General features: G+C 48.6%; 2 protein-coding genes across 3 annotated transcripts in view; one reads left to right on the forward strand and one right to left on the reverse strand.

Moving 5' to 3' along the window:
• The window catches only part of ABHD12 (abhydrolase domain containing 12, lysophospholipase), a 75,142-nt gene that overhangs the window by 4,296 nt on the left and 43,550 nt on the right, over positions 1-27,296 (reverse strand). For both annotated transcript variants that reach the window (XM_080685781.1, XM_080685782.1), the window contains exons 3-10: positions 20,099-20,204; positions 16,801-16,920; positions 13,552-13,582; positions 11,939-11,984; positions 5,402-5,531; positions 3,894-3,931; positions 3,296-3,375; positions 141-223 (exon numbers count right to left, since the gene is read on the reverse strand). In XM_080685781.1, coding sequence (XP_080541907.1) covers positions 141-223; positions 3,296-3,375; positions 3,894-3,931; positions 5,402-5,531; positions 11,939-11,984; positions 13,552-13,582; positions 16,801-16,920; positions 20,099-20,204 — 634 coding nt within the window. The remainder of the gene's footprint in view (positions 1-140; positions 224-3,295; positions 3,376-3,893; positions 3,932-5,401; positions 5,532-11,938; positions 11,985-13,551; positions 13,583-16,800; positions 16,921-20,098; positions 20,205-27,296) is intronic.
• On the forward strand, positions 23,014-23,561 carry LOC308255839 (large ribosomal subunit protein eL18-like; the record flags this gene model as incomplete). The annotated part of the gene is made up of 1 exon (XM_080683756.1): positions 23,014-23,561. Exon 1 carries the CDS (start codon positions 23,025-23,027, stop codon positions 23,559-23,561), a length of 537 nt encoding a protein of 178 aa, XP_080539882.1. The 5' UTR covers positions 23,014-23,024.

Below are 27,296 nucleotides of genomic sequence, written 5' to 3' on the forward strand. Positions count from 1 at the left end.
CCCTCTATAAAGAGAGGTTAGAGAAGAACCAAAGTCTTCAGAATTCCATCCTATTTGGTTAATGTGACTGAGCAGGCTTATTCTGGAGGTTCTCAGTGTTTTTCTAAGTGAAGAATTAGGTGCTCTACTACAGTACTCACTTTTCATCATTTGCAAATTTAATTCCACTGTTTGTAATGGGATCGAGGAAGAACCAGTCAAACCCAGGGAAGAATCGATATACCTGAAGAAGACATGGAAACAATGTGCAGAAGAGTCAACTAAACGGCCAGTGTGGCTCAGCTGAATGGAGTGTCGTCCCGCACACCAAAAGGTAATGGGTTCGATTGCCAGTCAGGGCACATACCCAGGTTGCGGATTCAATCCCAGATCGGGGAGCATGGGGAAGCAACTGATCGGTGTTTCTTTTTCTCCCCCCTCTTCCTCTCTCTAAAAGCAATCAATCAACTAATCAATCAAATAAAATACCCACATGGAAAGCCAAGGTCAAAAGACATCCCTGCTTCCTAAGTATACTGACCTGCAGCTCTACCATGGCTCTACTGGGGCACCCCTGCCCCTCTGTGCCCTGACCACAGACTCCCTGCTCAGTAGGACCCCCGACTTGCTGCAGCAAAAGCTGTTTGCAAGCGGGGCTCCTACACCTCAGAGCAGCAGCCTAGAGATCAGACATCCCACAGACATCAGGGCCACCATCTCAATAAAAATGGGGGTCTATACAACTTGGGAGAAAAGCAACATCCAAGAAGTAAGACTAAAGATGAATCTTGGTCAGGCAGTGTGAGGTCAGATGGTAGGAAATGTGAGGTCAGATGGAAAGGCCACAGAGGAAGTCCCTCTAGGCCACACGTCACCCCAAAATTCAACAGTGAAAGCCTGGCTGCTCAGCACTGTCTGTGGGGATGGAGAGGGAAGGCACTCACCAGCTCACCCCTGAGGAAACAGCTGGGGTAACAGCACTCAGACTGGGCTGAGCCCCACAGGGAACAATGCCGGTGTGCAAACAAGGCCACGGGGGCAAGGCTTCCTGAGGGTCCTGCCACTCTAGACAACTGAGCTGTGAACCCGTCCTACCTGGCTGCAAAGTTATAAACTTCCTGGGCAGCTCTGGATTCAGGCCAATACCCAGAACTAAACAAAGATTAATTCTTAATAAATCTGCCTTCATTAGAATACTTAATTACTTTTTATGATTATTGTTTTTAATACTTATTTACTACTAGAGGCCCAGTGCACGAAATTTGTGCATGGGGTGGGTGTGTCCCTCAGCCAGGCCTGCACCCTCTCCAATCTGGGATCCCTCGAGGGATGTCCGACTACCCGTTTAGGCCCGATCCCTCTCACAATCCAGGATTGCTGGCTCCCAACTGCTCACCTGCCTGCCTTCCTGATTGCCCCTAACCGCTTCTGCCTGCCAGCCTGATCACCCCCTAACCACTCCCCTGCCAGCCTGATTGATGCCTAACTGCTCCCCTGCCAGCCTGTTTGCCCCTAACTGCCCTCCCCTGCAGGCCTGGTCCCCCCCAACTGCTCTCCCTGCAGGCCTGGGTCTCCCCAAACTGCCCTTCCCTGCAGGCCCAGTCGCCCCCAACTTCCCTCCTCGGCCGGCCTAGTCACCTCTAACTGCCCTCCCCTGCAGGCTTGATCACCCACAACTGCCCTCCCTTGCAGGCCTGGTCCCTCCCAACTGCTCTCCCTGCTGGCCATCTTGTGGTGGCCATCTTGTGTCCACATGGGGGCAGCCATCTTGTGTGTTGGAGTGCCGGTCAATTTGCAATTACTCTTTTACTAGATAGGATAGTCACTTCATAGTAATCCTATCTAATAAAAGAGTAATATGCAAATTGACCGTACCGCTGCTACACACAAGCCACGCCCAGCAGCCAATCAGGAGCGAATATGCAAATAAACCCAACCAAGATGGCTGTGGCCACAGAGAGCAGGAGGGAGGCTTGGGTTTCCCCAGCAATGGAGGAAGCCAAGCTTTCCGCCTGCCCTTGCCGGCCTAGGCCTCCACTCAAGGCTACAAAGTTTCAATGATAGAAGAGAAATAAAGCCCAACAGAAATGGCGGCAGCCACGGAGCTGGAGAGAGCAGGAGGCTAGGGTTGCCCCCGGCGATGGAGGAAGCCAAGCTTTCTGCACACCCTGGCGTGCCTTGGCCTCCGCTTAAGGCTACAAAGTTTCAATTATAGAAGATAAATAAATCCCAACAGAAATGGCTGCCGCCACAGAGCGAGCAGAAGGCTTGGCTCCGCTCTAGGCTACAAAGTTTCAATTGTAGAAGATAAATAAATCCCAGATACCAGGGCCTCCGCTTGGGTCGCCGGAGTGTGTGGCCGGCCTGCAAACCACCACAGGCCCCTCGCCCAGGCTGCCTCACGCCCCAAGGGAACCCCCACCCTGATCCAGGACACCCTTCAGGGCAAACCAGCTGGCCCCCACCCGTGCACCAGACCTCTATCCTATCTAATAAAAGAGTAATATGCAGATTGACCATCACTCCAACACACAAGATGGCTGTCCCCATGTGGTCAAAGATCCTGCCCCCATGTGGACACAAGATGGCCTCCACAAGATGGCCAGCAGGGGAGGACAGTTGGGAGGGACCAGGCCTGCAAGGGAGGGCAGTTGTGGGCAATCAGGCCTGCAGGGGAGGGCAGTTAGGGGTGACCAGGCCTGCAAGGGAGGGCAGTTGGGGGCGATCAAGCCGGCAGAGGAGGGAAGTTGGGGGTGACCGGGCCTGCAGGTAAGGACAGTTGCAGGGGAACCCAGGCCTGCAGGGGAGAGCAGTTGGGGGGGACCAGGCCTGCAGGGGAGGGCAGTTAGGGGTGACCAGGCCTACAGGGGAGGGCAGTTGGGAGGGACCAAGCCTGCAGGGGAGGGCAGTTAGGGGTGACCAGGCCTGCAGGGGAGGGCAGTTAGGGGTGACCAGGACTGCAGGGGAGGGCAGTTAGGGGCAAACAAGCTGGCAGGGGAGCAGTTAGGCATCAATCAGGCTGGCAGGGGAGTGGTTAGGGGGTGATCAGGCTGGCAGGCAGAAGCGGTTAGGGGCAATCAGGAAGGCAGGCAGGCAAGCAGTTGGGAGCCAGCAGTCCTGGATTGTGAGAGGGATGTCCGACTGCCCGGGATCGGGCCTAAACGGGCAATTGGACATCCCTCGAGGGGTCCCAGATTGGAGAGGGTGCAGGCTGGGCTGAGGGACACCCCTCCCTCTGTGCACGAATTTCATGCACTGGGCCTCTAGTTACTTTAATAATGAAAATAAGTCCATTTTAAATAAGATCTGTACTTGCCACTGAGAATGGATGGCTCTTGGCTTCTTCGCGGATATTAGTGAATGGAGATTCCAATATAAGGGCATCTGGAGGCGTCTCTAGATTATTGGTAAAATAAACAGGAAACTGGGAGATAGGCAAGAAGCCCAGACAAAACATAAGCTCCATGGCCCCATGAGGGTCCATGGGAAGGATAGCCCCCCAGAAAAGACAGTGGAAGCTGGGGTGCCAACCTGGCCAGCTGCACCCCCTTCAGACCCTCCCACATGATTGGCATGCAAGAGTACCCACACAGGGGACCCTCAGGTGGCCTGGGGTCGCTCCTGAGAACCACATCTGTTAAAGCTGCTTATCTGGAGCCTGGTTCCTGGTGAGGCTGCACCAGCTGCTCAGGAATCCCTGGGGGGGATGCAGGGTTAGGGCAGCTGAGGGTCTGCCAGGCCCTGGCCTCAATACCCAGCTCAAGGGGCTCCAAGGGGACACAGAGCACAGGCACTGTTGTTGCTTGCCCACAAGCACCCACTTCACAAGACTCACAGCAGGGCCTGCCCCGAGGGAGCCGGGACCAGGAGGAGCCCTGCCCACACACCAGAACTCATGCCACATGAGCCCCTACCTCGCTCACAGAGGCGCCGCACCAGATTTGTTGCCACTCTGAAAAGAGAAAACAAAACAGTTCAGTTGAATTTTGACAAAAACTGTTTTATATGAGACTGTTCTCACACTAGAAAGTGAGCAGAGAAGCTGTGGGATCTGCGAAGAAATTGGTAGCATTATAGGGAAGGGGGTGGGGAGACAATGCTCCAGGACTGTGGGTGGGCCCGGCTGCTCCAGCCTCAGCCAAGCCCTCTGTCAAGGATGGCAATGACAGCCACCCTTTATGTCCCCAAGGCGTATTCTGCAGCCTCACCAGGAACAGCCTCCTTCAGGCTGCACAACACTGCCCCTCGGCTCACACCTGGTTGGAGCTAGTGCTCCCAAGACAGCTAAGAGCAGGCTGTGTCCACCTGCACAGTTCTGGGGGCCTCTTGCCACACCAGCCATGTCCTTTGCAGACAGCCATGGCAAGATGGCCTGGTCCCCTCCCCTTCCCAGGCACATTTCTGAGAGCTATTTTCCCCTGAGGAGAAGCCAGGAGGCGTGGCCCAAATGCAGCATGCTATCAAGATGAGCAGCAACGTGGAAAGGTGTCGCAGCCACTGCACTTGAATGAAAGGCAGCAGGAAAAGACAGGGTTACTGAAGGTCCTGGGCTTCTGGGCACTGACATCTTTCAGAAACATTCTGGACCTCACATCAGCAAAAACAATTTAGGTGACCCCCAAATGGAAGACTAAAGTGCTTCCTGTCTTGGCACTGCTGCCTCCCCCAAGTTATCTGGTAAACCAAGTACGGCCTGTGTGGCCCAGTTGTTACTAATGCCCCAGCGCAGTTATCAGAGCCCGGCACTGGAGCTTGCTGGCCAGCACACAAAGTCCAAAACCAGGGATACAAAGCCCAGGTACATCTGGAACTTGAACCCCATCTGGTCTGCTCTGCTCTGTCCCCCCAAGGGCACAACCTCGGGCTGAGGAGTCTGCCCATCCTCCCTCAGGAGGGGGAGACGACCCTGTAACTGCCCATGTGTGTCTGCAGTCACTTCTTGGGTTGAGGAGTTAAAGTAGTTCAACCCTTTATGGTCTCTATGGCATCGCATCCCCTGCCCTGCATGTAGACGAGAGACAAGGCTTGTTAGAACTAATGGTGCTACAGGATCCATAGGGCACCCGGGCACCCTCGGGAGCCCAGGCTGGAAGGTCGCCCCATGAAGACCTGCTCTCCAAAAGGCCATGCCATGCTGGGAACTCTTTTTTTTTTTTTTTAATTTCTTTATTGATTAAGGTATTACATATGTGTCCTTATCCCCCCATTACCCCCACTGCCCCCACTCATGCCCTCACCCCCCTGTTGTCTGTGTCCATTGGTTAGGCTTATATGCATGCATACAAGTCCTTTGGTTGATCTCTCCTCCTTACCCCCACCCTCCCCTACCTTCCCTCTGAGGTTTGACGGTCTGATCGATGCTTCTCTGTCTCTGGATCTGTTTTTGTTCATCAGTTTATGTTCACATGCTAGGAACTCTTACCCAGTGCCTAGGGAGTGGCCCCAAATATACACAGGGTTGTCTCCACTTCTTGCTTTGATCCAGTCAAAAACATGGAGTGCGTCATAGGTCATGCCCGGCTCTGATGGTGTGCCTATTGAGTCACCCCAACCTGGGGGAGAGAGGCAGAAGAGAAGGAAGTCAAGCCCAGTTCACTGAACCTCTTGGGGGCAGATTCAACTCCCCTCCTTCTCAACAGGCAGGCCCAGACCATTAGGGGCAAAACAAATCTCTGCCATCACCATCGTCACCATCCACAGCTCCACATGGAGGGTGTCCCGACAAACTTGTTCCTACTTCTCCCACCTCCTTACCCAATTACAACCCCTGAACCCAAAGGCTGTCACACGCCCTAGACTGAGTCCTGATGAGCAGCAACGAAGAATGGAGTGGTCTTGCTGGGACATCAACCTCCCCAACACTGGGGGCTTGCCAGTGGCTGGCCCAGGATGAGGGGCCAATGAGAGCCCAGCCTGCCCCAGGACCCCTCAGCCCAATCCAGGCACCCTGGCTCAGCTTCAGCCCAGCTTTGAATAGGCAAGGGAGTCAGGAGAGGCTCTGAGAAACAGGGTGGATGACAGGGTAGGTGGGGGTAATTCCAGGCTCCAGGCAACTCTGAACCAGAGAGGCAAGGGCTCTAAGCATCTTGTTTGCATAATGGAGGAAAGTCAAACACATCTTCCTCCACTCTGGGTCCTCCCAAGGGCCCTTCTACCCAGTTTCCAGGAAAGGTCAAGTGCCTTTGTCATTTCCACCAACTCAGCAGTGAGTCATCATCAAATGATCTGAAAGTACCATAAGGTTCAGAAAAAGCAGGTTCTGCTGCATAAGCAAAAACCCACAGAGAAAATGGGCACAATAAGTCACTTCCCCTGGGCATCCCAGACACCAGATTAGGGAAGAAGTCATATGAGACACAAGGCAAGACAGAGGCTCAGGGCACAGTGGGAGGCAGGGACACGGGGATAGGGAGGGACAAAGACACACACAGAGACAGAGACTTGACAGGCACAGGGAGAGACACTTAGAAGCGGAACTTCTCTCTTGTAGGGCTTAGAAATGTAGAGACTTAATACACTGGATTTCATTTCTTGGCAGAAGCAGAGGGAGGAAAAGAAGGAAGAAGGCAGGCCCTTCTCATTATCCTGAGGGCTACAGAGTAGAGCAGAAACAGAAAATCCTTTTTAGCACGGACAAAAGGATAAATGGGTGAACTGATTTCTGGATCCTCATTTCATTGTTTTCCCCAACCCTAACTTTCAACCTGATGGAACCAGGAACTAACTGTCTTCATGAAAGAACCATTCCTGAGGTAGGCAGAATAATGACCCTCAAAGAGGCCCACATCCTTATCCTCATCCCTGGAACCTGTAAATATGTTATGTGAAAGTGACACAGGTTAGCAAGAAACTAAAAAAATTCCCTGGCAAGCGAATGAAGAAACTGAGACAAATGGCTGAACAAACGGCCAGAATGGCTGAGCAATAACAGCAGGTAATAAATCACAAGAATCGACCCTTCCTAACTAAAGATATAGAAGAGAAGGTGGTTTAAATCACCTTAGTCTGAAAGACAGACAACAACAACAACAAAAACGGAGCGAGACTAATACAAGAAAAAGGTAAAACTAACCAGAAAATAACCCCAGACCCCAAAAGTCAGGGTCCGAGTAATGCAGATACAAGGGGCCAACAGTCAAGGAATGTGGGCAGCATCAAGAAGCTGGAAAAGGCCCTAGCTGGTTTGGCTCAGTGGATAGAGCATTGGCCTGTGGACTGAAGGACCCCAGGTTCGATTCCGGCCAAGGGCACATGCCCGGGTTGCGGGCTCGATCCCCAGTAGGGGGCGTGCAGGAGGCAGCAGATTAATGATTCTTTGTCATCATTGATGTTTCTGTCTCTCTCTCCCTCTCTGTGGGTTCTTGATCTCTTCAGGGGTAAGCCCTCTTATAATTCAAGAAAGAAGAAATACCGCAGGGGCAAGAATAACAATCTTCTCTCTTAGCAATTCCTTTTCCTGTTTTCATAACCTCAATAAGGCAAACTCTCCCAAGCATAAAACACGTCTGATGTCCTGCTGCAGAGAAAGTCTTGAGTCCAATAAAGAAAAAAGATAGAATCTTCCACATCTCCCTTCCTCTCTGAAATAAAATATACACACACACACACACACACACACACACACACACATATATATATATATATATATATATATATATATGTATATGTATATTTTTAAAAACCAACAAGCTGGAAAAGACAAGAAACCAGATGCTCCCATAGTACCTTTTGAAGGAACCAGCCCTGCCAACAGCTTGATTTTAGCTCAGATGCTAAAGATTTTGGACTTCTGACCTCTAGAACGGCAAGGTAATAAATATGTGCTATTTTAAGACAATTAAGTTTGTGGTAATTTGTTACAACAACAACAAGAACTAACTAACATAACACCCATATCCTCAGTCTGAGGATATTGGACAACAATGCCCTCCAAGAAGGTCAAGATAAGCCAGCCAAGTGGCCTTCAGCCTTTACTCTCTCCAACTGAGAACTGGGCAGGGGGCGGGGAATACATTTCTCACACAGCTGCTCACTATTAATAAAAAGTATTTCCTGGCTCACTGAAGTAGAATGTTCTTAGCTTACATCAAACTGTGGGTTCTTGATCTCTTCAGGGGCAAACCCTCTGATTTATTCAAGAAAGAAATACTGCAGGGGCAAGAATAACAATCTTCTCTCTTAGCAGTTCCTTTTCCTGTTTTCATAACCTCAATAAGGCAAACTCTCCCAAGCATAAAACACATCTGATGTCCTGCTGCAGAGAAAGTCTTGAGTCCAATAAAGAAAAAAGACAGAATCTTCCACATTTAAAATGTTGCTCACAGAGGGCACGTGCCAGGGTTCCAGGCACTAGTGCCTGCCTGTAACAGAGATGCCCCTGGCGGATGCATGCAGGACACTCACTGAAGAATCGGTCCCCCTCTATTACCTTAACAGACAGTTACCACAGGTTAGAAACCTACTACTGTGTTCCCGGAAAATAAAACATCCTCTGAAAATAAGACCTACCTACAGGTTTCCTTCTGAGTGAAATATAAGGCATCCCCCAAAAATAAGGCCCAGGCTCTGTCTCGAATGAAAATTAATTTACCGTAAACTGGTCACTAGGGCCACCCCGACTGGCGTCTAGCAACCAGTGACGTTACACAGAGTCCTGACGTCACTGCTGTGTGGAGGCGGAGCGGAGGTCGGAGTGAGCGGTGAGCGCAGGGCGGGAGAGAGGAGGAGACTTTGGCAGATGCGTGTAGAACAGGAGGATTAGAGCGGACGGGACACGGCGAAGTTGGTGAGTGCTGGTCTGTCTCTGGTGACACTACCTGATGCTCGCGGCCGCCTTCATGATGACTGAAGGTTCTCAGTCAGTGGCAGACCCTGCTCCAGCCCAGATCCAGGCCCCAGAAAGCCCAGTGACAGTCCCCAGGCAGGCCCCAGGGGGTAAATGTCTGATAAAAGGGTAGGGGGGATGTCTGGTGAAGGTGTTCAGTGGCACAGGGGTGGGGGGAGGGGGATCACTTAAAATGACACAGGAGGATCAGAGGGGGCAATCACTTAAAATGACACAGGAGGATCAGAGGGGACAATCAAAATGACACAGGAGGATCAGAGGGGACAATCAAAATGACACAGGAGGATCAAAAGGGGTTACTAAAATGGTAATCCCCCCTCTGATTCTCCTGTGCCATTTTGATTCCTGCCTCTGATCCCCCCTGTGTCATTTTGAGTGATCCCCTCCCTCCACCTTGATACCCCAATTCATTTTTTTTTACCCCTACGGTAGAAATGAGCGCAAAAAGAAAAAGCTACTCCGTGGAGTACAAGAAAGGAATCGTGGAAGACTCTTGGGGCCAAAATCTTACTGCTTTCTGCAAAGAGAAGATGTTGAGTATCCGATTGGTCCGAAAATGGCGAGCAGAGTATGGTAACCTCATTGAACAAGTGGACAAGGGAAATGCTAAAAAGCGCAAGCGTGGATCAGGTCGGCAACCATTATTTTCCGAGCTGGAAGACCTGATCTGTGAATGGGTTGACAGGAGAGCAAAGGCTTTGGTTGTGAATAGGGCTCAGATTCAAGAATTTGCCCTTGCAATGGCACCACAGTTTGACATAGCCCCCGAAGACTTCAAAGCATCGCAACACTCGCTGGATAATTTCCTTCAGCGAAGTGAACTGTCTTTAAGAAGATCTACCGGTACAACATTGTTTAGGTTGGAAGATACTCAAGTTATTAAGCGAGCACTTGCATTCAAGTCCTTTATTGATGATGCTGACTTCTCTAAATACAATCTTTCCAACATTATTGCTATGGATGAAACTGCAGTGTTTATGGGCCAATCATCTCAAACAACAATTGAACAGCGGGGTGCCTCCTTAGCGTACATTCCCTCCACTGCTTACGAAAGTGCACGTGGTTCCTGTATTTTGGCAATTCGTCTGGATGGCACTAAAATCCCACCTTTAATAATTTCTAAGGGCAAGAAGGAAAAGATTGAACGTGTTTTGGGCGTTTTTATTCTTGAAACTGAAAAAGCCTGGGCCACACAAGCAGTTATAAGGAAGTGGGTCGATTTAATGCTGCCACTTGTTATGCGAGGGAGCCAAAGAGGTCTGCTAGTCTGGGATGCAGCCAGCACTCACCGCGCTAAAGACATGAAGACATTTCTTCACGAAAGAAAAATAGATCAGATAATGATTCCCGCAGGAATGACGGCCTATCTCCAGACTCTTGATATTGCAATAAACAAGCCATTCAAAGACAATTTGTGCATGGAAATTAATGACTACATTGAAAATAGAATGGAGAGAAATCAGCGTGGAAACTTTGTGAAACCTAAACTGCAAGAAGTTGTGACTTGGGTGAAGAATTCATGGGAGAAAATCACTGACAGTTGCATTGCAAATGCACTGCGAGCAGGCTACCTTGACAAGAAGTACTCATTTAAAGACAGTGCTATTGCTAAACATGAGAGATTTGGTCTACTGATTCTGAAAGAAATGGAGTCACAAGAAATTCACCAGGAAATTCAGGAATTCGATTGTTATGATGATGTTCCAGAAGATGATGACATGATTGTCATTGAATAAATGAGTAAATTCTTGATACTGTAGGATTCACAGTTTGTCTGGTTTGTGTTGACAACTACTGTACTACCGTACCGTATACAGGTAATAAATTTCCTTTATTTTCATTTAACAATAAATGTGTACCGTATTCTTCTTCATGGAAAAATAAGACATCCCCTGAAAATAAGACCTAGCGTGTCTTTGGGGGCAAAAATTAATATAAGACACTGTCTTATTTTCGGGGAAACACATCAAACATTAACTAGAGTGGGACAGGCTAGTAAGCCAGGATAAGCAGAATAGGGAAACTGAGACAGATAAACAGCAGTTTGCAGCCACCTAGGAATCTAGATGCCAGGCAGTTTTCAGCCATCTAGTAAATCCTATCTTCCCTAAACTGGGGACACTTGAGAATAAAGGATTTGCACTTCCCCTCCCCAAACAGGGTATAATTAGCTTAAATCACCCTACTAAGGAAGACAGCAGAAATCCAATTAGTGCCATTTGTCAACCACACCCAAGGACCGATGAAGTTAAGAGGATAAATCTCATTTTGTAACATCAGCATATACCTGATGAATATTCTATTGATCCTCCCCTAAACACCCAGCCTTTATTTTATTTTTTTTTAAATATATTTTATTGATTTTTACAGACAGGAAGGGAGAGGAATAGAAACTTAGAAACATCGATGAGAGAGAAACATCGATCAGCTGCCTCCTGCACACCCCCTACTGGGGATGTGCCTGAAACCAAGGCACATGCCCTTGACTGGAATCGAACCTGGGACCCTTCAGTCCGCAGGCCGACGATCTATCCACTGAGCCAAACTAGCTAGAGCAACACCCAGCCTTTAAAACCCCTCAAAACAAAGGAATGTCCCAGTAGATCCCAGCATGCCTTCTCCCGGGAGCACAAGGAGCCTTTCCCCTCCCCCTCTTCTTTCCCCAGAGGCATGCATCTCCTAAATTCTAAGGGACCCCACTATTTTAGGTAATCAGCCAACATCTGGCATAAGATCTACAAGGTCCATTTATCCTGATTTTAGAAACTTTCCTGGAGGCAGCATTGTAGGCTTGCAACCAGGGCAGCAATGGGCAGTGGCAGTTCATCCCAGGCTAACTCCCTGAATCTGTCCCCAAGGCCTCCTTTTCTCTGACTTCTTAGTAAGCCAAAGCAGACCAGCATAGGCTCATTTCGCCAGCGTTTTTAGTTTCACTGCCCCAGCTTTAATAAACATCCTCTAAAATTCACCTGGACTCGTGTTGTGAAATTTTTCCTGCACGAAGTCAAGAACCCACACACTATCAGCAGACAGCCCCGCCAAGGGCCAGATCCCCTGTCCGGTAACAGGAGGAAGTGGGAGGGCTAGGAGATGCAATTTCAAAAGAACACTCACCTCTGTAGTCAAAGGTGACCACGTGGTAACCAAGGGAACTCAGCACCTGTAAAGTGAAAAATAAACATCTGGGCAAAAAGATCCACGTACCTTGGACAGAGAGGGTAACTTGCCCCTTACTAAACCCATCCCGGCTTCTGTCTTTACGCCCCGCACACATGGGAAACTTAATCAAGACTTGTCATCATGTTGCCCCAATCCCGGTGGGATCTTAAAAACCCAATGCCAACTGCTGCTACTGGATACACTGATGCCCTCCACCTCAGCAGTGTGAGCAGGAAGCCTCTCCCTTGGCTCCAAGCCACACCTGCACCTCTGCATTCAGGGGCTCACAAGGGGGCTTTGACCACCCAGCAACCCAGGAGGAGGAACTCCATCTGCAACCTAGCATATCTCAGACTTTAAGCTTTCATTCAATTGTTTCTGTTATTAAAAAACCCTCCAGACTTGAGATTTCTCACTAGATACCTACTTACAGCCTCCTTCCACTCCATCCGCCACGGTGGCTCAGGTGTGCCCACAGGCATGTGGAAGCTGCCATCCACCAAGTCACCCAAAGTCACTGCCGGGCCTTTGTTCCTTTCTCCTTAGGCTGCCCCAGGGCAGTCTGTAGGTGACCTTCTAGCTCCCAACCTCCCGCAAATCCTACACTCTCCAGAGCCACACTGTTCCTGGTGTGAACCATTCTATGGACAGAAACCTCAAAACGGGACCTACAGTTTTCCAAGCATTCCCTTCCCTGACCTGATCTAATCCACACAGGGAAACAAACATTCCACAGCCCAGGGCAGTCCACCTGGTATATGACAGAGCAGTGCCTGCACAGTACTGATGTTCCCACACATCTGCTTGTGTCCCTTTCTGCCTGTAGCAAATGCAGATGCCCCTCTAAGAGAAGGATGGGGGAGACAGGCACGGTGACCCCGGGACACTGGTAACAACTGCACATTTCAGGCTCCTAGACCCAAACACCTGAGGAAGACAAGGACCAAGTAGAAGGGAAGGTCTACAAGCCTGCCTGCAGCAGCCCCCTTTATCTGGGGAGACCTGCTGGGCTGGGCTTGAAATCCGATTTAAATGTGACTGTACTTCCTGTGAGGCGAGAAACTTCTGTGGTGGCCCAATTCCTGAGCCTGCAACTTGGGAGTAAAGTATAGCTCCCTGACCCCTCTGTCCTCTCCATTCCTTTTATATGTGAGTAACATACTTGTACTAGTAAACAATTTAAAACGGCTTTTATGTAATCAGCCAACATCTGGCATAAGATCTACAAGGTCCATTTATCCTGATTTTGGAAACTTTCCTGGAGGCAGCATTGTAGGAAGCACTCTATGATGGAGTCACCCACAGAGGCAGTGCCAGAAAGGCCACCATGATTAACAATCAAAATTATTAGGGGACTCCCTGCTGTTCATGCCACCTGGAAAGAACAGACAGGAAACAACACTCAGGCAATGGCCCCTCCATCAGAGACCCCTGTGGACACTGTTCTGTCCATCATACACCATCTGGACACTGCTCCCTCAGTCACAGACAGTGTAGACACTGCTTGACCCATCACAGACTGTGTGGATACTGCTCTTTCCATCACATACTGTGCCATGCTCACCTACCTTGTAAAGCTCCACTCGGTGGTCACCTCCTCTAGAATGTCAGGGAGAAGGAAACAAGAATAGGTATTAATGCATCTTCTCAAAGAGGCAGGCCCAGGGTCAATACTGGAGCATTTGGGCTTTTAAGGACTTGGTTCCCAAAACCATAAAGGGCCAGGCATTGGTGGACAGGTGACCTCCTCCTTGGGATACCCTAAGTGGCTCTAAGCTTGCCTGTAGTAGTACTGTGCCAAGCAAGGGACAGTTTTAGTACTTTGAAGATATTTGTTAATTACTATCTTACTTTTCTTTTTGACTAGGTAATTCCTACATGCGGTACAAAATCCTAAAGATACAAGAGGATACACAGCAGGCCCACCCACTCCTGCCCCAGCATCTAGCCTCTTCCTCAGCCTCCTACTGTCCAGGGACTGCCTATAACAGAAGCAAAGGCCCTTCTTTACTTGCAGACACACACCCACAGGGATCTGCCACACATAACTCACTTTTCACTCAATACATCACAGCCAACTCTCAAGTACACTCTTTAGTGGTGGTCACTTTGCTTGTCTTGTGTCATTTGGTTCTTTACCACCTGCTGCTGACTTAGATTTTGCTGCCATAGCCAGATACATGTGAGCCATGTGTGGGACTCATTCCTACACAAGGAACTACTACCTGAAGGCGTGCAATCGTAATCTTGACAATCACTGCTGAGTCCTTCAGAGGGCCCTCGCCTTTTACCCCAAGTATGTGAGAACAGCTGTCTCCCAGCTCCTCACCAATAGACTAGTTTTTGTGGGCACTTTTTATTACCGAGGCTGAATAGGCTTTCATACATTTGAACTATTTCACATGTCTGTATTCTCTGTCCAAGGACCATCTATTCCTTCTCACTTTCTGTGCAGTTGTTGGTCAATTGTTACTGTGGACAGACAGACTCCAAAAGTGGAAATGGGGCAGCCTCAGAACAGGGCCACCTTGGGACAAGAAAGCATGTTGAAGAAAAAAAAAAGAAAGAAAGCGTATTGGCAGGTGGGCTCACCTTCTACAGACTGCTCAGCTATGTTTTTTTATAACGAGCATTTTGTCCATTTTGGGTTTGTATGTGGGGGTGGGGGAAGGGTGTGTCCTTGGGAGAGACAAGGACCAGATGAAGGAGGAAACCAATACAATGCAGAAACAAAAATACAAAGAAATGAGTTTCAAGTCTAGAACAAAATACTGCACAATGTTTGCAGTTAACTTTGGAAGAGTTCACGGTGGCTCTTATCTAAATTTTTCAAATGTCCTACCTTGAACAAAAAGGATTCAGAGCATAACACAAGCAGCCCGGGGATCTGAATCTCAGGGAGCGGCCTGAGTCTGGTCAAAGAGCAGGGACAGGCAAGATCTGCAGCACAGGCAGTCTCTGGAGCAGTGGGAGGGAGCAGCAAACCTTTCAAAGTCACAATATTCCTTTAAGCCTGAAGTTACAGGCAGTTTGTTTTATTTACCATGTGACTGGCATTGCTTAACTGAACCTTATTCACAATAAACTTAAAAATTCTCTCATTTACAGAAAGATACTACAAGAGCTGTTTGTAGCCACTTGCTCTTTAAAAGAAGAGAAATGCTCTGTGGCTTGTTCCAGACATAGAAGAAAGCAAACAGCCAAGAGCATACATGATTTAGTAGGTAGGCACTCTATTCCTTGGCTCAGAAACCATCCTCGTAGGCCACGCTTCCTGGACTTCCTGCCTGTCCTCTGCACAGCCCCTCTGCCCAGACCCCTACTGTGGCCTGCTTTCCCCTCCAGAAAGGCCCGTGCAGTATTCTCTTGCAGGTTCTGTCTATAAAATGACCACACTTCAGCCCACCACTATGGCCAACGCGCCAGGCAGTGGCCCTGCCTCCTGCTAGCTCCTTGCTGGCTCTCTCACACGACCTAAGGCAGCTGCAGCAACAGTGACCCTCCCAAGGGATTCAGGTAGAGCTTTGTTCAGAAAATGCACATGCCCCTGCCGAAACCGGTTTGGCTCAGTGGATAGAGCGTCGGCCTGCGGACTGAAGGGTCCCGGGTTCGATTCCGGTCAAGGGCATGTACCTTGGTTGCGGGCACATCCCCAGTGGGAGGTGTGCAGGAGGCAGCTGATCGATGTTTCTGTCTCATCGATGTTTCTAGCTCTCTATCCCTCTCCCTTCCTCTCTGTAAAAATATCAATAAAATATATTTTTTAAAAAAATAAAATGCACATGCCCCTTGTCCCCCCACCCCTCCCACCATCAGCTCTCCCACAAAGACTCTTCTGAGTAAGGCTGGCCACATGGGGTGGAAGGAGCCCTCTTTAAACCAAGGGCGGTGGTAGCTCCAATCCCAGCTGGTCTGAAGAACATGGCATCAAAGTCACCCTTGAAGCTGGGATAAACCTGGACAAGGGCTTTATGTGCCAGCTGTGTTACCTCACTGGCCCAGCAGGATGCACCGGCACTGCTGGCTTACAGCTGGAAGCAGAGAACTCACGAAAGTCACCCTGACCCGACAGCATGTGGGGCACCTCAGCTGGAGTCTCTTGGCTGGACGCCCTTTGCCTTTGGCTGTACCTCTTCAGTGTCACCTCTGCCTCTTCTCAGCACTCGCTGGCCTTTCTAGGAGGTGTCCCTCCTCCCCCAGGAGGGCATACCTGCCAGTAAGAATGTGCCAACCTGCCTGCAGTCATCAGACAGGACGGATAGAAGCTGCTACTGAACAGGACACAACTTTCCTCAGGGCATGCTTGGGCCCTAAAGAGTCACACCACCCCTCTATACCCCCTGAGGGACCACTGCTTCCTTACCCACTGAGAAACCTTGTTCCCCAAACCATGGGCCCTCAGACTCTTTGCCTTTTAAATTACATTAGGCAGGACACATCCCGCTCTGGCCCAGGATCTGGGTCACTCTGACAGAGACGCAGCCTCCTCCATCCCACCGCAGTCACTGTGAGCATCAGATAAGGGGTTTCTGGACATCTGCTTAACATGGTGGCTTCCAAGGAAAGAGGATCGGGGCCCACTTTGCACACAGCCCTGCCTTGCTCTGAGCCTGTGGGAACGCTGCTTCTTGTGAGTTCACCTAGACCCCCCGCCCCCTTCCAGCAAACCCCATAGGAACTCTGTCTTTTCCTCTGTTCCCCATTGTGCCTGCTCCCTCATTGCAGTGGGTCAGTAAGCTCGACTGGGCCAGGGTACTCCTGCTCACAAAGAAGCCAGCACTGTACGGAGGACACATGCGTGAGCTCTTCTTCCTCACCGGGTGCCTGCATTCCCGTGCAGGTACAAGATGACAGGGTAACTAGAAGCCAAGGCATCCTCGTACCACATCTGGTCCTTCCCCTGGGCAGTCTTCCACCAGACAGCGGGGACAGTGTGCCTGGAAACAGAAGCAGAGGGGAACAGCACGACCAGATGATGATGGCTGTCGAAGCCAATGTCACACCGAGCAGAGAGCAGGGGATGGGTGCGCAGAAGAGGCAAACTGTTGCTGTCTCCAGAATAAATTACTGAACTCTGAGCTCCAAGGTGTAGGGATGGCTTTTGACTGCTTAAGCAGATTTCCTAACTTGCAAATAGACATCTGCTGGCCATAGAGGCTCACAGATAGCAGTTACCGGGGGTGTGGGGACAACTGTTTCTCCAGGAGGAACTAGTAGCTCTGTTAGGAAAAATCTCACCTGGATGGGTCACCAGGCCTTAACCTGGGACTAGCACAGAATGAGCACTTGATAAATATGAGCTGAACAACAGCATTTCCTTCATGCGCTCCCATATTTTTAAGCTATACACAATTTAACTTAGTGCACTTAAGACAGTATCATGTTGCCACAAGTGCAACATATTAGATTCAGCCAACATTGATCTCCTGAGCTGCACCAGAAACCTGGCCATCCTTAAAGTACCATTTCTAAAGTACAGCACATTCCAGACCCTGCTCGCAGACCCATGTCTGCAGGAGGAGGCGTTGCAGGCTGCCCCATCTCGTGGCTGAGCTTACAGTCAGCCAACTCATTCCATACCCAGCCAGGCTCTCAGAGACTCACTCAGTCTATCTGGCCAAATCCTCTTTCAGAGAGATGCTCCAGTTAATCTTAACTCAGACCCACATCAAATACTGTTAATCACTGGGAGAGTCTGAATTAATAAGGCTTTCTGTAAAAGTTATTTAAATTAATTAGTAAGAATCCTTAAAAAAATACTGTAGTAAATGGCCAATTTCTTATTTTCTAGCTCTTAAGTTTCAGCATCTCATTTCTAACATATCTTTTGACCAGTTCCAGGGATAACACTGTGGGTGGTTCTGACCACTGTAATTATCACTCTCCTATAATTATAAACCTATGGAATGGAAAGGTATATATATATATATATATATATATATATATATATACACACACACACACACACACACACACACACACACACACACATATATAAATTTATCTTTATTGTTGAAAGTATTACATATGTCCCCCTTTTTTTCCCCATCAACCCCCTCCACCCTGCACCGTCACCTGCCCAGGCCTTCACCACACTATTGTCTGTATCCCTGGGTTATACATATCTATACTAATAAAAGGGCAACATGCTTATTAGACCAGACGTCTTCTAGACATCCTTCAGGCCACAGTGGTGGGGGCCGAGGCAGAGGTGGTTAGGGGGAATCAGGCTGGCAGGGGAGAGCAGTTAGGGGCAATCAGGCAGGCAGGCAGGTGAGTGGTTAGGAGCCAGCGGTCCTGGATTGCGAGTTGGACATCCCCTGAGGGGTCCGGATTGGAGAGAGTGCAGGCCGGGCTGAGGGGCCCCCTGCCCCATGCACAAATTTCGTGCACCGGGCCTCTAGTATGCATATAAGTTCTTTGGTTAATCTCTCCCTTCCTATCTCCCCCACCCCCACCTTCCCTATGAGATTCGTCAGTCTCTTCTATGCTCTATGTCTCCAGATCTATTTTGTTCATCAATTTATTTTGTTCATTAGATTCCATATATGAGTGAGATCATGTGATACTTATCTTTCTTAGACTGGCTTATTTCGCTTAGCATAATACTTTCCATGTCCCTCCATGCTGTCTCAGAGGGTAAGAGATCTTTCTTTTTTACAGCTGTATAGCATTCCATGGTGTAAATGTAGCTTTCAGTACTGTGAGCTAAGGCACTTCCAATAGACAACCTACGACAAACGTGGGACTCTTGACAAAGGCCCAGGAAGCTTCCAGCAAGAAAAAAGGGGAAATATTCGTGGGGCTCACCTCTGTCCTGCCAGGTGGATAACTCTGCCCACGACAGGCAGCCGAGATTGAGCTGACGGCCAAGCAAATCCTCAGCTTTAGATCTGATGAGGTGCCTGATGAGAGCAGTTGGTGCCCAAGGGCCCACACTGTTCTCCCAACAGCACAAAACACAGACATGAGCAGGCAGCCTGGCTGTCACTACCAGAAGTTGTATTTGTTGTCACTAAATACAACTTTCTTGGGTAACTGCTGTGAGAGCTTTCAGCCTAAGTATCAGCACCACAAATTCCCTTTGCAACAGGAGGAAGAAGCCCTAACTTAATCCCCATGTCTTCAAAGCACAAACCCCCATTAACCAGCAGGAGGGCCAACCAATTCCCACCAAACAGCTCAGGATGGAAAAGCACAGTGCCCTCTGTGCACACAGTGGTCAGTAAATGCTGGATATAACCAAATCAGAAATGACAAAAGACTCTATAGAGTCCCAGCACCAACTTCTAAGAACAAAAATCTCCTTTCTCATTTTATGTTCTCTACCAGGGATCATTATTAGAAATGCCCGAACTCCTCGCAATCCACACTGGGAAGCTATTCACAACATTTCATTTAGAAGCTCCTCACATACACAGTGGTTTTCTGAGACAGCAGGGAGAGACTTTATGGCACTGAAAAACACCCCATCTAGATTAAGGGACAGCGATTCAGAGTGATTCTGAGAGGAAAAAGCACAACATACCACAGAAAGGCTGATCAATTTAAATTTAGTTATTCGAAAATACCCACTTGTCCCCAGAAAAAACATTAAAACATATTCTAAAGACAAAGAAGTCACAGAGCTGAAGTCCAATTCAAATTTATGGCTACAAAAAGTAAATACTAAGATAGCAAACACCAAAATTACCAACTGCAAAAGTGCTCTATGTAAAAAGAAATCAAGCTGTTTTCAGTATCTAGACATTCCTGTCTCTGAAAAGAAACGGTATATCTCAAGCCTGTGCTCACAATTCTGTGTTTATATTCTCTGTTTCTAGGACTTTCTCTTCCCCTGGAAATAAGGCTCTCTACAAAAAGCAATCTGGTTTACAAAGCTGTTTGAAAACCTCAGGCTAGTTTGGTGCCATCTCATCGTGCTTCATTAGGATCAAATTTAGCAGAGCTCTTTGCTTTGGAAATACAGTGGGTAAAAATAAAAATGGACATGCAACAGTTTTAGAGACTGCTGTCAAGGACAACGGTGACCACAGTACTCAGGGTCCTTCCTGCCTCCTAAAGAGTCCACACAGTGGGTGCCTCGACCCTGCAGTCATTTGTCCAGACACTCACCAGACTCCAATGGTCACGTCTTCTTCTGGCTGGAGGTAGTAATTACAGGTGTGATTCAAACCTTGATCCTGTGGTTTTTTCAAGTCAATGAAATAGGGAACTCTCACTGTGGGGGACAAAGAGATGAAAACCAGGATTAGTGGGGATGGATACACACACACACACACACACACACACACACACACACACACAAGAGGTGAAGCTCTCGAGAGAAAACAAGATAATGGCATAGGTAAACACCTAAACTGCTGCCTCGCACAACAATATCAAAACTACAACTAAAAGACAAAATGGACACCATCCAGAACCACAGGAAAGCTGGCTGAGTGGAAATTCTACAACTAGAAGGAAAGAGGAAAGCTCACTGAGACCCAGAGGAGCTGCAAAAGGCTGAGGTATGGAGACTCGCATGCGGAGAGGACGGGCGGTTGTGTGCACAGGCGGCTGAGTGCGCGGCTGGCTTTCTAAAGCAGGAGGGAGAAGGAAGTTCCCGACTGCACTGAACTCCAGTCCCGGGTGAGACGCTGGGAAACCAGACTCATTCGGGGGGAATCTGGACTGTCAGGAAAAGAGAAAGCACACTGAGACTCGGGAGCTGCGGAAGGCAGAGGTTCAGGGGCGCGCGCACACAGAGAGGACTGACTGCTGAGTGCACGGGCAGCTGAGTGCGCGGCTTGCTTTCTAAAGCGGGAGGGAGACGGAAGCTCCCGACTGCGCTGAACTCCAGTTCCGGGCAAGTTTCTGGGAACCCCGACTCATTCGGGGAGAAACTGGACTATCTGGCAGCGGGCGAAACTCGAGGGTAGCTTTCTCTCAGAGGTGCTTGCAGCGATTACCGAGGAACACTGAGACCCAGGGGCCTCATAGGGCAGGGCTGACGGGAAGCCAAGGCTGTCTGCTACACCCTGAAACTCCGCCCCATCCAAGCTAAGCACAGAGGCTTTTGCAATTTTGCAAGTCTTGTCTCATAAGAGTGTCTGCAGCACAGAAGTTTCCCCAGCGTAGACACAGCTGATCCTCACAGCCAATTGGCCTGGAGGTCAATTCCTCCCAGTGATACCAACAACAATCAAGACTTAACTACAACAAGACTGTGCACTCAGCCCACAAAGGGGTGCACCAACAGTGCCCACCTCAGGTAACTGGGGAGGCTGAGCCACTGTGCCCTAGAGGACACCTACCACACAAAGCTACTCTACCAACTCAGGGAAGCAGCAAAAATGTGGAGACAAAGAAACAGATCACAAATGAAAGAAATGGAGGAAAACAAATGACTGGATATAGAGTTCAAAACCACGGTTATAAGGTTTTTCAAGAATTTTCTAGAAACCGCCAATAAATTTAGTGAGACTCCTGAGGATATGGAAAAGGACCAACTAGAAATTAAGCATACACTGACTGAAATAAAAAATATTATACAAAGACCTAACAGCAGACTAGAGGACCACAAGAATCAAATCAAAGATCTGAAATACAAAGAAGCAAAAAACACTCAGCCAGAAAAGAAAAAAGAAAAAAGAATCCAAAAATTTGAAGATAGTGTAAGGAGCCTCTGGGACAACCTCAAGCGTACCAACATCCAAATTATGGGGGTGCCAGAAGAAGAGAGAGAGCAAGATACTGAAAACCTATTTGAAGAAATAATGACCGAAAACTTCCCCCACCTGGTGAAAGAAATAGACTTACAAGTCCAGGAAGCGCACAGAACCCCAAACAAAAGGAATCCAAAGAGGACTACACCAAGACACATCATAATTAAAATGCCAAGAGCAAAAGACAAAGAGAGAATATTAAAAGCAGCAAGAGAAAAACACTTAGTTACCTACAAGGGAGCACCCATACGATTGTCAGCTGATTTCTCAACAGAAACTATGCAGGCCAGACGGGAGTGGCAAGAAATATTCAAAGTGATGAACAGCAAGAACCTACAACCAAGATTACTCTACCCAGCAAAGCTATCATTCAGAAGTGAAGGTCAGATAAAGAGCTTCACAGATAAGAAAAAGCTAAAGGAGTTCATCAACACCAAACCAGTATTGGAGGAGGAGGAGGAGGGGGAGGAGGAGGAGAGGGAGGAGGAGGAGGAGAGGGAGGAGGGGGAGGAGGGGGAGGAGGGGGAGGAGGGGGAGGAGGGGGAGGAGGGGGAGGAGGGGGAGGAGAGGAGGAGGGGGAGGAAGGGGAGGAGGGGGAGGGGGAGGAGGAGGGGGAAGAAGAAGGAAAAGATAAAAATTATGAACAACAAATACATGTATATCAACAAGTGAATCTAAAAATCAAGTGAATAAAAAATCTGATGAGCCGAAACCGGTTTGGCTCAGTGGATAGAGCGTCGGCCTGCGGACTGAAAGGTCCCGGGTTCGATTCCGGTCAAGGGCATGTACATTGGTTGCGGGCACATCCCCAGTGGGTGGTGTGCAGGAGGCAGCTGATCAATGTTTCTCTCTCATTGATGTTTCTAGCTCTCTATCCCTCTCCCTTCCTCTCTGTGAAATATCAATAAAATATGTTAAAAAAAAAAATCTGATGAACAGAATAAACTGGTGAATATAATAGAATCAGGGGCATAGAAAGGGAATGGACTGACAATTCTCGGGGGGAAAGGGGTGTGGGAGGTGCGGGAAGAGACTGGACAAAAAGCGTACACCTATGGATGAAGACAGTGGGGGGGGAGGTAAGGGCAGAGAGTGGGGTGGGAACCAGGTGGAGGGGAGCTATGGGGGGAAAAAAGAGGAACAATTGTAATAATCTGAACAATAAAGATTAAATTTAAAAAAAATAGAGGTGAAGCTCTCAAAAAAAAAGGAAGCGCCAACTCTTTTCCAAGCCAATAATGCCAGGCATACCAGAACCTGCAGCCTCAGGTGGAATTGTGGGCAAGACTGCTCTGGGACCTCTTTCTGGAACTGGTAGAGCAGAAGGCGCCATCATGGGAGTCGACATCCGCTACAACAAAGACCGAAAGGTTTGGCGCAAGGAGCCCAAGAGCCAGGACATCTATCTAAGGCTGTTGGTCAAGTTATACAGGTTTCTGGCCAGAAGAACCAACTCCACTTTCAACCAAGTGGTGCTGAAGAGGTTGTTTATGAGTCGCACCAACCGGCCACATCTGTCCCTTTCCCGGATGATCGGCAAGATGAAGCTTCCTGGCCGGGAGGGCAAAACCGCCGTGGTTGTAGGGACTATAACTGATGACGTGAGAATCCAGGAGGTGCCCAAACTGAAGGTGTGTGCCCTTCGTGTGAGCAGCCGTGCCCGGAGCCGCATCCTCAAGGCTGGGGGCAAGATTCTCATCTTCGACCAGCTGGCCCTGGACTCCCCCAAGGGCTGTAGCACTGTCTTGCTTTCTGGTCCTCGCAAGGGCCGCGAGGTATACAGGCACTTCGGCAAGGCCCCAGGAACCCCCCACAGCCACACCAAACCCTACGTGCAATCCAAGGGCCAGCAGTTCGAAGGAAGGTTCTGAAGGTTTGCTGGAGGTTCTGAAGGTTCACTCACAGTGTCCCAGAACAGTCTTTTTTCTTCAGCATCCAAAACCTTTTTAATAATATGATAGGATTTAGGGTTAGTTTTTGTATCCGCGGCTGGCCCGGCGACCTCTTGCAAATATATTTTATTGATTTTTTACAAAGAAGATGGGAGAGGGATAGAGAGTTAGAAACATCGATGAGAGAGCAACCTGGATCAGCTGCCTCCTGCACACCCCCTACTGGGGATGTGCCCGCAACCAAGGTACATGCCCTCGACCAGAATCGAACCTGGGACCCTTGAGTCCGCAGGCCAACACTCTATCCACTGAGCCAAACCGGTTAGGGCTATATCACTGTACTTTTATTGCTTGTGGTGAACATATATGAAGATATATTCAGTGAAAAAATAAAATACTTAAAAAACCCAAAACATTGAGGTGAGATTTACTAACTTTATAAAATGGCATCTCCTAAAGGGGGAAGTAACAACAGCAGTATGGTCCTGACTTCTAGCTGATCCCACCTTCTATAAGGAAGCTGTACACGCTGTTAAGTTTTCTTTGGTGAAGCGAGTAGTTTCATTAAGTAACCTCATGCATCTACGTGGTATAAAAGCCAAGTGTGCTCATCTGCCACCCTTGTCCCCTTCCTGAGCTGCACTCATCAACCTCCTGCTCCAGAGCCTTTGCAACTTGCCGTCCCCTTTGCCTGAATGCTCTCCCACCACATAATCTGCACATCTGGCTCTCACTTCCTAAAATGTCCCTGCGGCGCAGTACACATTTGCTGAAGAAATAAAGTATCCAACTCCTGAGGATATGGGGATACACATATGCTCTTTCCTCAGAAATTCCCTGAGCGAACGTTTCAGACCACGCAGGCAGACAAATCTTCCCACCAGGACTGCTTTTCATTACCTCCAGCTTCTTAACCCATCTCTTCCTCAAGAAGCAGGATACATTTTTTTAAAACATTAATTATTGTTTTCTCTAAAGAGAAAAATGGCAACCAAAGGAGGTGGCATAATATTTCCTTGTGCTTTTATGGTGCCAGCACTGTGTTGCTCATGCCCTCACCACAGCACTTCTTGTAATCTGCACACCATCCTGATAGGCTGGTACTGCTGGTTTCATGGTTCTGGTTAAGTCACCAGCTCACATGGGACAGAACTAGGATTTGCAGCACCTTGGCTGCCCGACTCCATGACCCACACACTTGGCTAATCAGACAGGAAGTGAGAAAGGTAAACTGGTTCTAGTTCTCATTGATCCCAAATGCCCTGTTATGGGTTGGCTTGTGCGCCCCGCCCAAAAGGACATGCAGAAGTGCTCAGAATGTGACCTTATTTGGAAATAGGGTCTTCACAGAGTAACCAAGCTTGTTAGTTAGATCCCCATCCAATATAACTGCTGTCCTTATCAAAAGGGATAACTGAGACACACAGAGAGACAAGGACAGAAAAAGACAATGTAAAGACACAGGGAGAAGGTAGCCATGTGACACTGGAGGCTGAGACTAGAGTGGTGCAGCCACAAACCAAGGAATACCACGGATTGCTGGCCACCACCAGAAGCTGAGAAGAGGTAAGGAAGGATTCCACCCAGTCTCAGGGAGATGGCACTGTCGACACCTTGCTTTCAGATTTCCAGCCTCCAGAACTGGGAGGGAGTAAATTTCTGTTGTTTTAAATCTGCCCACCAGTGTGTGGTACTTATTTCACAACCTGGGAACAAATGCAGCCAACAAGGAGTTCAGATTTTACTCTGGCAATGGAACTCAGAGAGAGGGCCTGAGAAGGACTTCTGTTTCTCGCACTGTTTCAGATGCAGGCACCTACTCCTGCAGTCCCAATTCTGTGACTGTTCCATGCTGTGGAAGCTGAAGGCTGCAGCCGGATATGACAGCTCCTCATCTGACAAGTGTGAGGCGGAATAACTTCCTCAATGAAACTCTGAATATCCATACCTAGTGCCCACTGTCAACCCCACACCCAAACTATTTAATCAATTCTGCTCCTAAGGCTGGAATTACATACCCCAGTCCCAGTGCCAAACAGAAAGTGGGTGCCATCAAGGGCTGAGGGTACTTGGCTTCCGCTGACTCAGTTTCCGAGCCTTGACTGGTTCTGTGTCTGGAGAGAGGCAGCCAAGCTACGTATACACTACCCCAGAGCTCAGAGGACCGCCCCCTGAAAAGTATTTACGAAGATTAGCAGCTAATCTCCAAAGCCTCCAAACCCCAGAAAGTTAGGAACTGAGGAATCTGATTCTACTCCAGGCATTCCACGAAGCTCGTCTTCCAGTTCACTTTTATTTGTGTTTTAGAAACAATCGTGAAAAAGGAGGTAGTACATGCTCCAAGTCCAGCAGATGCTGTCCATGCATCTCCCCTCCAGCTAATGGAGACCTCTGGTCACTCCTGGGGGTCAGACAACCCTAGAGCAGTGGCCAGAGGAACTACCTTGCCACTACTGGTCTAAGTGAGCAGAAATGCCACAAAGCAAAGGAATGGGTTGAGGGGTACAGGAGACCTAGGCTAGCCTGGGCGAGAACACAGTAACAGACCAGTAACAGGCCAGGGCCCACTGACCTCCCATGTGATCATATACCTTGGCCCCACTGACTCTGAGATGCTGGCTGGAGCCCACCCTCTAGGCCCGTGAATTATATACAGGGTTGGAGTAGGGACACAGCACAGGGCCTGCAGGAAAGGCAGTCCAATAGGAGTTACAAACTCCACCTTACACAGAGGTTGACTGCATGGCCCAGGAACCCAATATACAGGACCCAAGGCACATCTAGCTGCTGGGACTCAGGTCTCTGGCTTTTCCTCCTTCCTGTTTTGCACTGTCTACTCTCCGGCCATATCCACCATTTACCAGCAGCCACAACCATCAACGAACATGATTTAGAAAGGATCCTGCACAATGGTTCTCCATGAATAATCAGTGAATCAACATATGAAGGGGAAAAAACCTACTCTGTCTTCCTTTTTTTAAACTAATCTGGAAAATATTTGATAGGGTGAGAAGCTGAAACTACTTACCTGCAAAGAACATTTTTGACTGCCTGAATATTTTAAATATCGGGGCTATAGCTGATTCCAATTACTGAGCAAGGAGCAACCCTGAAACACTGGATGACATGTAGAGCCAACAAGGGCTCTCTAGGGTTTATCAAATTTCAACTCCATGATGCAGGCTGTAGGGGCTTCCATAAGCAAAAAGAATAGAAAAGAAAGCTATCGGAGGTTAACAGGGACTGCTACACGGAAGCAAAAAGAGGAGGCGTAAGCACTATTGTCTCGGTAACCATTGAAGTGAACTGGCTGGCCTTTTGCTTCAAAAACAAATACATATTTCACCCTGGCCGGTGTGGTTCAGTAGTTAAGAGTGTTGGCCCACATAACAGAGGGTCTTAGGTTCAATTCCAGGTTAGGGGGAGGTATCTCGGTTGCAGGTTTGATCTTGGCCCCGGTTGGAGCAAGTGCGGAGGGGGTGCAACCAATCGATGTGTCTCTCTCACGTGGATGTCTCTCTCTCTCTCTCTCTCCCTCTCCCTCCATCCATTCCACTCTCTCTAAAAATCAATGGAAAAAATGTCCTCAGGTGAGGATTAACAAAAAAACAACAACAACAAACAAATACGTACTTCATATATCTAACCTATTGCCAAAAAAGGCCAAGGCAATGTGCAGAGAGGAGCAGTTCCTGTGCAGGCCTTTAAACCAAA

The sequence above is a fragment of the Plecotus auritus genome, assembly GCF_963455305.1.
Source record: "Plecotus auritus genome assembly, chromosome: 8".
Classification (NCBI taxonomy): domain Eukaryota; kingdom Metazoa; phylum Chordata; class Mammalia; order Chiroptera; family Vespertilionidae; genus Plecotus; species Plecotus auritus.